The sequence below is a fragment of the Crocodylus siamensis genome, chromosome 14, assembly GCF_052110815.1.
Source record: "Crocodylus siamensis isolate JL-2025a chromosome 14, ASM5211081v1, whole genome shotgun sequence".
NCBI lineage: Eukaryota > Metazoa > Chordata > Crocodylia > Crocodylidae > Crocodylus > Crocodylus siamensis.
The window spans coordinates 1,028,935-1,044,291 of record NC_143408.1 but is presented as its reverse complement, the minus strand read 5'-3'; the positions used below and the strand labels follow the sequence as shown (position 1 = coordinate 1,044,291).

The following is a 15,357-nucleotide window of genomic DNA, read 5'->3' as shown; positions in this document are numbered from 1 at the left end:
CATCCTTCCAGTTTGTATGTCCATACAAAGTCACCCACAGTGCCTCCCTTGTGTCCGTACATGTGACTATCCACCCTTCAACATGGGCGCATCCAAAAGCTCCAGCAAGAAAAATTAAGAAAAGCTGAGCAGCCAGAGACAAAAACATTTGGACTTTTATTACATTTCATTTACAAATAATGCAAAGATACAAAGACAAAAGCCTTCACACAAAAAGAAAGATTGAAAAGAATGTACATTTAGTTGAGCTGCTTTTTTTTTTTCACATCATGTCTCAGATTGCAAACACTTGAAGCCAACTTCAGTTTTCCACTTTACCTATAGAAAAGCACAATAAATAAAACTTATGTCGCAGGGACAATTTCTCCAGAGTTCCTGTGTCGAAGCGGTAGCTGAACAGAGGATTTGCATATCTCAGTGAAATAATCCACACTTTACTTTAATAGAAAAGTTTAGCTTGTAAAGAACAGTATATTATACTGTTGCTGAAAATGCATAAATCTGACACTTTTCCCCTAAACTCTGAACTACATGAAGTTGTATTTAGCTGCCAGTCTGTGAGAGAAGCTGCCAGAAGCAGCTGTATTTAACTTTATTGAAATCAAACCTTCCCTTCATAAGTACTCTGCTACTGCAGTCTATTTGCACATCTTGTTTAAAAGGGATCCTTCCAAAGACGGGGCCCAGCTAGGGTAAAAATAAAAGCGGTGATTCCGACTCCCTCAAAAAAAAATGGAACAAAACCTTAATTAAAACGCCTACAGTCTTACTAGCTAGAACTGACTGAAAGACAGGATTTGTAATTGATAAGCTTTATAAAGCTGACCAAACAGCGTCTGGATGTGTATAGTATATGTTTATACACATATGTAGTATTTATCACCTAAGTGTGTAGATGCTCATGCCATATATATTTAAGAACCAGTAAGTAAAGACAAAGCTTTGTTTAAATGAGTCCTATGTCCCCTCAATACTTTGTCCCATAAATATAAGGTATAATATTAATCTTCTACTCTGAAAGTACATAAGTTTTTCACCTACTTATCTTTCCTATATTTAGTAAAATTTCCAACCTCCTCCTCTTGGACCGAAACTCATGGCATTATACAAAGCACAAAGACACCTACTAGCTAATGTGTTTTCTTTCACCAACAATTAAATCAGGGCAGACTGGAATTAAAATCGCCCCTTACATGGTAAATTCCAACCCACCGTTATCTGCCCCCAAGACTCCCAATGGGAATAATGACACGCCGCCCTTAGTGACAGGCATTAGTCCCTTTGCTAGATTCAGAGACCGAGATCTTTGGCGATGTTTCTTTCTAAACCAGGGGATAAAAGAACCGGACTGAATAACCCAGAGGGCGCACTGACCAACTCAGCACATCGTTTCCATGGTATGTCCAACTGTGCAGAAGGCAGAGTCAGCCACGACATGCTGACAGCAGACACGTTTCTAATGAGAACCAGCAGGATCTGCACCAGTCTCTCAGTAAAGCACTTTGAATTTGCTCTCCAAAATGACAGGCTAGATCTGACTGCCTTCAAACCAGCCAAATGTGCCACGCCCCACCCCACGTCCCCAGATTCAGCTGAGATTTGTTACAGATGTAAGCCTCCTGCCATCTGCCGAAACCTTCAGAGATGCCTCTCAGTCACTCTCAAAGCGCAACCATTTAAACCTCTCAGGGAAGGATTTGCATCCAGCCTTTCGGGAAAGAGAAACGAAGGTCCCAGGACCCTGCGCAGGTCATGGGATGTTCTTTTTTCAAAGGTCTATTTGCAAAACTTGCACAGGACAGAGAGAAGCACCATTAGGGTTTGCAGAGGGGAGCTCTTCTGGACAGTATCCTTTCATACCTACAAAAGGTGGGGAGTGCTTTGTAATACTGAAACTCCATTCAAAACCAGTTTTAAAAGGCTTAGGCTCAAGCAATTTGCAGTTCATTCAGATGTGGGCACGGCTGTTACACTGGAATGGTTTCTGGTCTCTAGTCATCATGATGCAGATCAGTCCTTTCCTTGCGAGTACAAAAATTGTTCAAGTGAAATAAGAGCCCAGAGCCTCCAGGCATTTAACACGCAACAGGAGGCTGCGACAAGGAAACCCGTAAGGAAGAGGGCTTTCTGATCAAGCACCGATAGCCTGCTTGGTGCCATACAGGATATGAAGTGAGGGGGCAGCTGCCCAGGAGCCCAGGACAAAGTTCCTGCCTGTAAACTGCAGACTGGTGTTGGCCTCCACAGTCACCGGCTGCTGCTGGATGTTTTTGGAAGCCCCAAGCAACACACGCTCACTTCTAGGGCACGAAGCACCTTAAAATGCTTGTGGGTTGTCTTTCTACTGAAAGAAGAGATGCTTTGGAAAGGGCAGGAGCAGAGGAGAGAGGCCGGGTTAGCATCAGCAGGACTTTACGGCACAATCTCAGACGCTGAGAATTTCTCCCCTTCTACCCTCCCCCACTTTCAAACTTTTGCCACTCTTAAAACTATTCAACAGAGGAATTCCTAATGCCTGAGGGAGACTGGGGGAAGGGAAGAAGAGCTCACAAGACACAAGTCACTTGGGGCTGTAGACGTGGACATTGGAGTTTGGAGGACAGACAGCAGCAGGATGGAGGAGCACCACGAGGCGCCTCCTCCCCCAGCTCCAGCACGCGGTGCAGCCAGCTTGCACCCACGGTTCCCAACACCGAGAGGCACCTCACAGTGACTCATCTGCAACACGAACCTGAGGAGAGCACTGCACAGGAGCGCAGCGTGGGCCGACACCAAACCCCCACACTAACAAGGAGCTGCACAACCTGCAGGCACAGAAGCAAGCACCTAGTTCAGTGGGGGCAGGTCTGCAATACAGCAGACACCAATACAGTCCGTGCTGAGCTCTGGGTGGCCACAACTGGGCTGCAGCTGGTGCCCAAGCTGGCAGGGTTAAAGCTAGTTTGGAAAGGCTTCCTGCCGGCATGGTGGTCGTGCTGCTGCAGGCACATCTCTGGCTCAGCTCCATCCAGCACCGTGGGAAACCCCCGAGTGTAGGGAGGCGCCGGGGAGAGCAACATGAACACGTAAGGACGCTAACTTGCGGCTTCACAGCAGTTAGAAATGCACACGCATGTGGCTGCATGGAAGTGTCTTCCAAGCAAACAGCATTGAGGCAGCCCAAACTAAAACTCTGCACCAAGAGCCAGGCACCCAGCCTGCAAACACGCCAGCTCTGTGCCCAACCGTCCTGCCAGGCCCCTTCCCTACTGCATGAGGCCACAAAGGCACGGTACCAAGCCCTTCCTTCTAAACAGGCACCAGAGAAAAGGATTTCCTGCCCTCCCCACACTAGCAGCCTGCCTGACAGGAACCAGCGCACCAGGAGCTGCAAGGCTCTCATACCCGCTGCCTACACTTGCACAGGGAGGAGGCAGTTTCCCAACCAGCGGGGTACGGGTGCAAGGAGGCCACTGCCTTCAGCTCAGCACTGAGCACGCCCAGCTCTTCCAGGGGCTTTATGTTCATGTGCCTGGGTCTGCAGCCCACTCCCAACATGCAGTCAGGCCGCACAAGAGAAGTGATTCGAAGAAGGGGGCTCCCCATGCCAGCTTGGAAACTCCACAAACATCCAAAACTGCTGGCTGTGAGCGACACTGTTGGACAGGGACAAGCAGCTTTAACAGCCAGCCCCAATCAGCTTCTGTCTCCGAGTCCTGTGCAAACTTCAGAAAAACAAAAAACCCCAGCTCGCTCACTCCTGCTCTGGCTGCCGGCTCAGTGTGTGGCCACTCGGGATTCCCAGGCTGGATCTTCCCACTGTCTGGAGTGGTAGGGAAAGCTCTGCCCTCTGCCTGCACACAGCTCGTCCCCCGTGCTGCTTCCTCAGGCATCGCATTCTGACCATTTAATCCAATTTACTGCTATGTTTTCCGTTGGCGCTACATGCAGAAGCACGTCTCAGTGCACAACTTAACTAAGGCAGGGAACAGTCAGCACCCACAGCAAGCTGAGAAGAGGGGAGGAAACTCTGGGAGGTTCATCCCGACTGTCGGGAAACATTCAAATAGTGAAATAGTCTGATTCCGACACGCTCCATCAGACTGTGCCAGGGCTATCTGGAGCCTGCAGGTACTGCTGATGGCTCACGACTGCCAAGAAAGAACTGTCTACAGCAAGTCCTTTCTTTAGGGTCACAGTCTCTTGGCACCCGCTGCTCACTTGAGACAAAAAATACTGTTTAACGAGGCACTTACTTGTTCTAAACAGTAGTTTTGCCACATTAGCTACTGTGAATTTTCCTAATCGAGGCACAGCCAGATACATGGACAGTGAAACAGCATCAGGGCTTAGCCACGTTCTCCAGAAATCACCTTTCCTTTCAGAAATAGGATATGGTTCTTCTGCCTGTCAAGAGCTTGCATTGCATTGCCTTTACACAAGTGCAGCATGGACAACACAGCACTGACAAGCACAGCCATCTGTTGAGCACCCCAAGGTCTTACTGGACGGTAACTGGGGAGCGTGCAGCAACTGAGAACAGATGCAAAATAAGGCAGTTCCTGCCACCTCAGCTGACCTACCCCTGCTAGCCTGAAGCACAGGCTGGCAAGCCGGCTGTTTAAGGTATTCTAGATTTACAAAACAAACCTCCCTCCCCTGTATCATGATGTACCGCATTCATGCGTGCTTTTTCTGAGAGCCGCACATTGCGAACAGACAAGGAGACCGCACCGTGCCCCAGGAAGCATTTCAGATCTGGCTGATGTAGCCGGCAAAAGCTGGCCGTCCAGTTTGGACGTTCTGCCCCATTCTCTTGTAGCTATTTAATATAAAGGCTAGGGGCTCAGTAAGAAAGAGCGAGGCTAAAATGAACATCTGTGTTGCTTTTCCTACTATGGACTCATAAAACTACATATGACCTGAAAGCAGCAACAGTTTATTTAGCAAGCTCCAATTAAACAGCCGGTCCTTCCTTCCGCACAAGTCCCCAGGGAGTAAACAGCTCACGCAGCTGAACTTTTGCTAAAGGAGCTAATATGCTCCCGCTGGTGTCCCCATGCCCCCACGAGGGACTCTGGTCTCAGTTCTTGCAATCCTTCCCAGTTGTACCAGTATCTGGGAAGTTATCCTGTTGTGCCGACTACACACCTCACACAGCGAAGGCAAACAACATTTCTGCAGACAAGGCGGTGGCTCATGGTGCCCAGTCCTTTCCAGAGTCCAGCAAAACTAAGTACCCCACTTCACTGCCCTAAAAGCATCTGTGGCATGCAGGTGTATTAGTAAATCTTGACCATGGCCAGAGCAGCACAGCCAAAAAATGATCCGTCAGGGCAGCACAGCCATATAGTCCAGTGGTCTCCAAAGTGGGGTGCGCAAGACGATCCACTGGGGTGCAGGAAGAAAATATTAGAGCTTCTGTTTATATTTATTTTTTATCTAAAAAAATAAGAAAGAAATTAAGCTTTACTAATATTTAATATATGGATTGACACTGGCACCCTCACTCGGTCCGTATGTCAGACGGTCACGTGTCACTTATGGTACACGAGTAGTATGTGTATATAACTTATAAATAAGTTTGGAGACCACTGGTCTAGTCCAGCTCTACAGTCTTCTTACAGGCTACATGGGACGCAAACTTACTGAGCCTCGCGCAGTAAACAGACAAACCATTTCACCTGGTTTCAAGGGACTGAATGCATAAGGCTGAGACTGAAGAGAAGCACCTTTGGCCTGGCAGTCCGTTGGGCTGCACAGGCAGGCTCTTCATTCCCCTTGCATCAAGAAAGCACTAAGGAATGCACCTGTGCCTTTTGGGTCCTGACACCTGGAGGAACACAGGTTAGAAAGGATCCATTACTCCAGTACAAAAAGATCCAAAAACGTGATGGCTGCTGCAGAGCTTGCCAGGACAGCATGGGCTCCCCCAACACCACTTGCTGATGAGTGTGGCTCCGGGGTTGTGTCCCCCTCCACTGCTACTGCAAGGGGGAAACTGAGCAACACTGAAGCAAACAGATTTGAAACCTGGGGCCAGATGAGTCAGAAACAAAAGCTTTGCAAACCTGCCGCTTTCATCCTTAGCTGTAGGAAATGTGGAAGGGAAGGTCTGGGAGACACATGGGGAGAGGTCAGACTGCCCTGTAGAGAGACACTAACTGGGACTCTTGTCCTGGGGACAATTTTCCAGTGGAGTCTAATGCAAGACCCTAACATGGGCTGTAACCAAATCTGAATTCAGAGCATGTGCATATGGAACTGTTGCCCAGGTGCAATGTCCTCCTCTTCTCTCCTTCCTTTTTGATATCCAGTGATACCACCACCCGACAACAACCCGACACACTGCTCTGATACAGCCTTGGGACCACCAGAGCAGCGAATGCCACAGCCAAAGAGCAAGAGCCTCTTGGGAAAGGCAAGGAGCCGCACCACGGACTTCCTATGACCAGCCGGGACACGCGAGAGAAGTTTTGAGGGCAAGTCCAAAGCAAAACCGTTACTGGATCCATCTTCCCACAAGCAGCGCAGTCTGTCGTAGGCGTGCTGGACAAGGCTGTCATCGTATTCATCGCATGAATGGCATCAAATCGTCATATAACATTCTATTTGCTTCAAGGACTTGGTCTGTCCTATTACACGGCTGGATTTCCAGTGCTGCCCACTACCTATTTGCTTCCCATCCTACGCTTCCTACAACACGCTCTTCCCCAGCTGCCTCTGCAGCCCCAGGTCACATTACTGAATAAAACAGTAAACGCTTTACCCCTTCAGGCCTTTATTGTGATACAGTCAGTCAAGCCCACATAAGGGAATACACACTGCAGGGAGAACCACCCCCTCCCACCCACCAAAAAATAAATAACACGCATGAAGAGAGCTTAATGTAGTGTTCAGTTTTGCAGTATAGAAACTCCACACAATGATTCTGTTTAAAAAGGTAAAAATGATTTATAATACACAGTTCTCATCATGTCGTCATGGTGCCCGCGTAGAAAACCGACATGCAATCCATGCCTACACTGCGCAGGGTAAATAATACGCAACAGAAAGTACAAAGGACAGGACCACTACACATTTCTTGCTTGTTGGAAAAGGACATACACAGAATAAATGCTAAGTGCTCGTTCACATTGCCATCACAGTGACAGGGGCTCCACACGTGGGTCACAATGCTCATCTCCTGTAAGCACAGCAGACACATCAACCACTGCCTGTGGAGGGGCTTTCCGTTCCCAGGTTGTGCAGCGAGGGGGGCTCCGAGCGAGTACCATGCGCACGGGGAGGGCGGCTTGGAAACACTGTTTCTACAGGAAAAGCACGTGTCAAAAACAACACAGGCAGGGGCCGACACCGGTGGGAGTTAGTTTAAAGAAAAATTAAAAAAGACACCTCTTTGCCAGCTACTGCTTTCATGCCAGCTTAGCGTGGCACTCAGTCACCCAGCAGGAAGTCGGAAGCAAGCATCTTGGTTCAGTGGGGTGCACCAGGACTCTCAGCGCACAGCAAGAAACAAAAAACCCAAACAAAACAGCACGCAAACGACCCAGCGTTTCTTGCCGAACGAATCTGCAAACTCTGCCCCCCCTATTTGTTTCCTTACTTTAGGCCGGGGTTCTCTGGCCAGGAAGGATGTGCGCAGTTAAAGGATGCTGGCAAAGTGGTCACTCTCATGCACGAGCAGCAGTGAGACAGATGCGTTCGATGCTGCCTGTGGTCAGCCATGCATGCAGCACACAGAGCTACCTCGACTCAGCCTGCGCGGATCCGTTTGTAAAGAGAATGCAGATGTCAACACTATATACAATGGAAAACAGCTCCCCTTTCCCCCCCTTAAGCTGCAATAAATAGCAGAAATCTGCTTTTTGAAATCACAGTATTCTATACATTGAAAGTTTATTCCTATTATTTCCCCAAAATATTGGCAAATGCAACAGTCTGTTTTGGGAAATTCTTATAAAAACATCAGCTATACGGAAACGAATCAGCAGGCATGTTTGGACGTTAACCCTTTGAGACACGAGACGCTCAAAAATGATTTACCACTGAAATAATATGATCCAATACCTCCAATTTTCTCATCCGGCACTACTTTGCCTTGATGTCCGCATGTATCATCCCTTTATTCTAATGGCTCATCATTTCCCACACATACTGCCCCTGTGAGGTGAATTTAAATGGAAAGTGATATTAGCTAACTAAAACAAAAAGAGCTCTACTTGTTGTGAACACACTGGCTCTACGTTTTAAACTTTAAATAGAGAGTGTTTAACAAAAGGGAAAGGGAATAATTCTTCTGCTGGTGAAGGGTGCACACGTGCTGCTAAGAGGCCAGTCTGCTAGGAAGTGAAGTGCAGAAAGGGCTGAAATGGGCTGGCGCTGGACTGAACTCATCGCGTGGACTCTCAAAGGGTTAAAAATAAAGCAGCTAGCCTGCCCCATCTTGGGGCAGGAGACAATACTCCCCACCAACCACCCCCTCCCCACAATGCCCTCGCCCCTACCCTACCCCCAAAAAGGAACAGAGTGAAAACACTTCTACTTAGATGGTCCCTACTTTTTTTGGACAATTGCATCCAGATGTTTTCCCCACCCAAAATATATTTTTAAATTAAGGCCATTTTAAACGTCTACTTACAAGTCTAATAAACACGCTCTCCTATATACACATGTAAAAAAAAACAAACAAAAAAAACCCAAAAACACGTCAGAAGGTAGCCTCTAGCGAGATCTGCCCGCAACACTCTCCAGTAGGGGCTGGAATTCCTAACTGGACGCTTCGGTCTGCAGTGACTCTGGTTTTAAAACAAACAGATCACAGACAAGAGTTACATGCATAAGAGCCGTCTGAACAAGAGGGCAATATAGACAGAGATCCCACCAGTGGACCAACAGTGCTGTCGAGGAGACTAAACTGTGAGAAGCATATTCAGTTTGCACTGTACCTTTGGCTGCTTTGAAGCAAAGGACTCCAAATAATCTGCTCTCAAATGACTTGTGTTCTGTTAGGGCATCCTCCTCTCTGAAGCTACTTTTTAAAAATCGGGAAAGCATTAGCAATCTGAAATAAGCAGACATTGGGGAGCAACATGTCGTCTCAGGCGTAAATGTTAACAAATGTTGTAAACGGAGATGCAGGAAAACCTCAAAGCTTTATGGGGAGGAGCCAAAGAAAAGCACCTCTTAGAGAAAGCTTGCATGGCGATGAAAGCTTGGAAAAAGAAAATGTTGTTAGTGCAAATGGTCGACTAATGGCACAAACGTGAGCAAACACGCACCCAGATTATACACGATCCTGACAGCAACTCTGCTTAGCAGCATCTGCGAATCTCAGGGCAGCACCCCACAGATTTCTGGAAGCACACAGAAACGGAGCTATAACTCATTAGGAGTTGTCCACTCTCTGCGGACTTTTACATTTTCTGCTCAAAACAGCAAGGGGGTTTTTTTTTGGTTGGTTGTTTTTGCCAGGGGAGCTGCAAGGGGGCAGGAAGAAGCGAGCTGGGCTGCAGGGCAGGGGTAAGAGGAGAATCTTTTCCAAAAATACCAGCTTTACAACTCAAAAGGCAGTGGCGAATTTTTAGACCAGTGCAAATCAATGCCATGCAGCTTCAGTCAATAGGGAGAATAGGATTTAGAGAGGCTGAAATAAATGTCATCCCAGAGAGGGGGAAAACAAAACCAACCCAGTTTTAAGTATAGTTAAAAAGGCTTCTTTATTTGAGATTATATCAAACAAATCTGTTTGGATGTTCAGCCTCTCCAGAATGGAAATGTGCCCCTTCAGCAGTGATTCCTTAATTGACATCATTCAATGCACTATCATATGTTGAGTTTTTGTCAGTACAATTCAAGCGCAGTTGATTAACAGAAGTCAGCGTATTTAGAAGTCCTGCTCCTGTGCAGACTCTGGTGTAATGCCCACCGCATTTTAACAGCTCTGCTTCTTAGGCAATTACTCTAAGTGCATCGAGCTCTGGGTAAACAGCAAGACACGTTTTTCAGATTTGCGAGAGATCCCCGTGTCAGGGATCTGGGACTCATTACTGAATGTCATTCTCATCTATTACATTTAAGTGAAACCACCAATTCCGAATCAATGGGTGGTTTGTTTTTTCAATCTGTCATTGATAAAGTATCATTCATCATTCTGTTACACTGCACTGCAGAATATTAACAATGACTAACAGAAGTAGTCTATTATGGATTTAACAGAGTCTCAGCGTGCGCAAGAATACAGTACTGCTTTGGTATATAGAAGTGATTTTTTCCAGGGCAACAGAAGGAATACGTATTTTCCTGTCACCCTAATTTGAGCATATATAAAGGTAAATGCTTGACAAAACTTCCCCTGGGCTTATGTCTGGGCGGCATCTGTTTAAAATTCCAGTTAGTTAAAAATATACACACACACACACACACACATATATATAGATAGATATAATATTTCCGGATTAAGAACACAACAGGATGTACTGTACAAACATTATGCAGAATGTTTCGATTGGCCTTATGTAGTTTAGCTACTTCTCTAATACCCAAACACTTAAATTAAAAAAAAAATCCATAAATAACGGCAACAGAATATTTAATGGGTGAAGAACAAGAATAATAATAATAATAAAAAAAAAACAAAACCCATAAAAATAGCTGTTGGGACTGGGACTTGGCAGTGCCAAACACACGCCCTTCCCTCTGCCCAAGACTTTCACACAAAAGAGGAGAATTAAAAAATCGTCTGCAACTCAGCTTCCAAGATACCTGCAGCTGATTTAAAAAGTTCCTGTCATTCCTTCATGCTCACCAGGTAATGAATTATAGGACTTTTTTGTGTGCTCAGAAATTCTCTTTTTTATTATTTTATTTTATTTTTTAATTTTTTTAAAAAAGAAACAGCTCTGAAAATAGTGTTTACAGTCTTTTTGGATAACCGGCTACAAAAGCCCATGGGGCTGCCAGGCCGCCTTCCTGCTTTGCTGAGTACATGAGTTTGCTCAAGGCGTGAGAACAGGCAGTGGGTGCTGGACAACAGCTGGGGAACGAACCTGAAAACAAACATGGCATATCAATCAAGGGAGAAGCATTTTACTCGACAAAGCAGCTGTCACAAAGCAGTCTGAGAGTCAAAACTGCAAAAGATGCCCTCCCTCGGCTCCAGAGGGAGGCAACACATAGGCTTTCGAGTGAATGGGGGAGCCGGCAGTCGGTTCTCCCTCGGCCTCGTGAGGGGACGCTGTTTCGGCAACACGTCGACCGCCAGCCATTCGGTATTTTACACAGATCTCTTTATCCTTGGCCCTGAACCTTCCCCATCCTGGAACCCCCGCCCCTCCTCATTTCTAGTGCAAAGGATAAATTGACAACCGTATGCTGGGACTCCAGTGCCGTGGGCTCGGAGGGGAGGAGGCCGATGCAAACTCCTTGCTCATTTATTGGCAATGAGTGGAACAGGGATAAAATATGGCGCGGAGGGAAGTGGGGGTCTGCAGCACTGCAAGCTTAGAACAACAAGCTTTACTCATTGTACACGTTGTACATGATGGAGCTACTGGTCTCAGCAACTCACTCAATCTGACACGACTGACCCATTGGACTTCTTCAGTTCAGCGGGGCTCCAGAAACACGTCCCATTCCCAGGCTCACTGTCCACACCCTACAGCCGGTCCATCCTGAAAGTGTCCTCTGTGGCAGGGTCAGTGAGGACCATGTCTGGGTCATTAAGCATGTGCAGTCCATCTAGGGTCAAAGGGTCGATTTTGAGTTCATCCAGAGGGAATTGAGAATCCGAATCAAAGCTGACATCTCCGACGCCTGCCAAAGAGCTGGTCAGTTCTTTTGATAAGCTGGGAGGCGATTCTCCTGTCACTGGAATCAAGAGAGGAGAGAGAAGCCTCAGTAAGTCTGCGTTGCTGTCCCAAAACACTCCATTCTTAGTGTAATCCTCCGGCTATAGGTAAAGCAATCAACAGCTGGCAAACGGAGCAGAGCAACTGACTCTGGCTTAGGAAGGGAGGAAAGCAGAGTCTACCTGCATGAGCTGCAGGTTCAAAGCACGCTCAAAAGCCTCATTATAAAGGACTTGACATTATTCAAGCATCTTAAAAGTGAAACTCAAGCCAGGTCCTGCTTGAGCTGACCCGCAAAGATGGCCACCATGGCAGTCGCACAAATATCAAACCTCTTGGGGCAAGCCTCAGCGCAGAACCTGAGGGCCGTAAAGGCCGGGCTCTCCTCACGCACCTACGGACAGGAGGGCGGCAACGAGCACTGTCACTGCGTGTGGTGTCTGCTCCCGCGGCCACACAGGAGGTCAAGCCACAAGGCATAGATTTCATAGACATTAGGGCTGGAAGGGACCTCAGGAGATCACTGAGTCCAGCCCCCTGCCCAAAGGGCAGGAAGTCAGCTGGGGTCATAGGATCACAGCAAGATAAGCATCCAAAAGGTGTCTGGCTGACACAACTCACTTATTTGTACGCAGCAAACGTGACCTCCACAGGCACCAAGATGCTTCCCTTCTCCTGCCGATTGGGCACATCATGCAGCGCAAGTGGATCCCCAGCACTAGAGGACAGCTTTACTCACCCCCTCTCCCCGGAGCTGGTAAGTGCCTTACCTGTAAGGATGATGTTGGGGATGTTTCCATGGCTGGAGTAATTCAGCTGCTGCGAGTCCTGCAAGTTGCCATGACTCCCAGTAAGGCCCATCATAGCTGCCTGGGAGTAGTTAAGGGTGGAGCACGGGCTGTACAGGCTGTTGGAACTAATGGCGTTTTCTATCATATTAAATTGTTCAAGCTGAAGACCAAGGCACAAAGGAATTGTTACTTCTGAGCATCAGGAAACACAGTGAAGCAGTTTAAAGCCTCTCGTTTGGAAGATCATTTTCAGAAAAGACAGGCAAACAAATTCATCTTTAGGTTTTGCAGATCAAAGAGGGCTGCTTTCCACTTAGTACTGAACAGATACCTGCCCATTTTAGCTGCTTGTTGCCTACAGTGTCTTACCTGGGCGCTAAACCTTGGCCCTAAAAACTCCCTTTAAAATAAAGTAAAAAACAAGACCCTTGCTGGATGCTAGTGAGGCCGGCACAAGCACAGTCCCACTGAGAAGCTGCCTCACCCTCTGGCTGCAATGACACACGTCGCAGCTGAAGGGGCAACTGCGCTGGTGACTTCACTGACAGACACAGGACTTGCTTGTTCAGATTCAGAGGCTGCACACAGGTTGGCTGCAAATTACAGAGCTGTGTTTTGCTGCCACCCACCAAGTGAAGCCTTCCCACAGGGGACTACCGTCAAGGAAGGTGGGGCTTCTTTCTAATCTAGCCGTCTTGGCAGAGTACCTTTAAAAATCAGCTGCTATAATGCCTAGGGGGAAGAGAAAAAATGAAATACCTGTGTAGCTGCAGACTAAAACAACGGGAATAAAACGACACGGACAGTAATGTTACATTAGACTAGCTGCAAATTGAATTATATGCATCCTTTACTGTCAGGGTGGCCAAAACAGTTCAAAATCTGAGATGAATTTGCTCACCTGATGGGATAGGGCATTAGCCTGCCTAGCTGTCATCTGCTGATCATAATAGGAGTCACCAAATACACTGCCCAGAATGGAAGAGTGCTGAAAACAAAACAGAGTCTTTATGGCGTGAGAGTCTCACAAACAAGCAGGCAGACCCATGGCGAGGGAGTGAACTCTGTCAACTCATTGGCTTCAAATTTGGTCACAAACCGCCCTTCTTTAATAAAGAAATCTAACAATGAGCACATTAAGAAAATGCTGTGCTCGCCCGTCAGATGTCTGAATGCATCTCCTTTCCTCCAGCGCAAAGAGAGAGTCTGGAAATCATGAACTCCTAGACAGGGAGGACACGGAAAAACATCTGTTTCTAACGGAATTGGGGTAAATATCCCCAGTAATAAGAGTCACCCTTCAATTTCTGCACAAAAATAAAACAAGCTTTTTTTTTGGTTGGTGTTTGCCTCTTAAATAAAAGGATAAATGCCCCAGATACAGCCCAGATGGCTGAGTGCACACGGTAACAGCCCATGTAATAGCTTGTCAGCAGTGCACAGGCACGGCTTGTTGGCTACCCGCCTCACCTGATATTTCTAGACTCGACAGTTTAAGGAAGACAAGAGTGTGCTAAAGTAAACCTGAGCTTACAGGATTCATGTCATTCCAAGAGCAGCTAAGTGCCTGCATGAGACGGGTGCTTTCAGCAGTACAAGAGGGACGAGATTCCCAGGACAAGCTCTAACTATGGCAGGTTTGGCTTTTTCGCGGATGCTACAATGCCCAGTTAGCAATCTGTCATTCTGAGGCTGACCAACAGATTACAAAATGGGATTCCCCCCCCCACCCCAACACCTTGCAACTCCTCTTCTATTTACTTCAAAAGGGTTGGTGGATACAACAGAGAGAGACAGGGGTTGCAGGAGAAATTCCCTCAAAATCCTCCACAAAAATGGAGTCTCTATAGACAGCTCGCATAGGAAGTTTGTCTCTGCTCTGGAGATGCCCGCGTTTGACTGTACTTTCCAGAGCTTTACACAGATGGAGTTCAACACAAAGGTAAAACAGGTCATTTCCCCTGGAAAGCTGAATGGCAAGAAGTTAAGCAAATGCCTAGTTAGTGAATATATACTTACACCAACTAACAGACTAACACGGCAACGTCGCAAAGTACTTAAAGCACAGGATGAAGTCCAAAACAGCAAACAGTTAAAAGAAGTCGGAGTACATCTCACATGAAACACAGTTCCTTACGGCACAACAAGTATGTGTGACAGACTCTATTGTCCGAGAGCATTAATGGGATTAGTTGGGTTGTTTTTTAAAACCAGCCATCCAGCTGTGTTTGGAAGAGGACACTCATGAAGCAAACACGCTAACACTTCTTTCTCAGAGGAAGAGATGGGGACTTTCTGGGAAGATCTTCTGATATTAGGCTGCATTAATCTTGAGTTACTGTGGCATCCATGGAGAAGTCGAGAGCCCATGTTTTAAAAGGAAAGCACACTGAAAATTCAGTGTGCCACCTAACATATAGTCAAAAGGTCTTGCTTAACAGCTCCGACTGGACTCCCAGCTGCTCTAAGTACCTCGAATGCCGTGCCACTGCATGTGGGGAGCATAGCTTGAGTGCCCCAAGAGAGCAGAAATCACTACTCACATCCCAGACAGCAGGCAGGCTACACAAGTCCGCCGCAATCCGGGGAGACGGTGCACGGCTCCGCGCCCTCCAGCACGCTGTGCACCTGGCTGCTGCGCTGGCCAAAAGCAGGGAAACGAAAGGATGCTCTGATCACATTGGTTCTGGTCAACTAAGGAACTGGCCTCCTGTTAAATGAAGCTAGCTCTTCCTTAA

The 15,357-nt window shown here is 47.1% G+C and overlaps 1 protein-coding gene across 6 annotated transcripts in view; it reads right to left on the bottom strand.

The window, feature by feature from the left end:
- Positions 1 to 133: 133 nt before the first annotated feature.
- Positions 134 to 15,357, bottom strand: part of CRTC1 (CREB regulated transcription coactivator 1) — a 66,472-nt gene continuing 51,248 nt past the window's right edge. For 4 of the 6 annotated variants that reach the window (XM_090027394.1, XM_090027396.1, XM_090027397.1 and 1 more), the window contains 3 exons: positions 13,521 to 13,607; positions 12,599 to 12,779; positions 134 to 11,847 (listed from right to left, as the gene is read on the bottom strand). In XM_090027394.1, the coding sequence (XP_089883520.1) occupies positions 11,636 to 11,847; positions 12,599 to 12,779; positions 13,521 to 13,607 (480 nt within the window). In that variant the 3' untranslated portion in view covers positions 134 to 11,635. The remainder of the gene's footprint in view (positions 11,848 to 12,598; positions 12,780 to 13,520; positions 13,608 to 15,357) is intronic. The other 2 variants (XR_016439153.1, XM_090027395.1) reach the window with 2 other exon arrangements.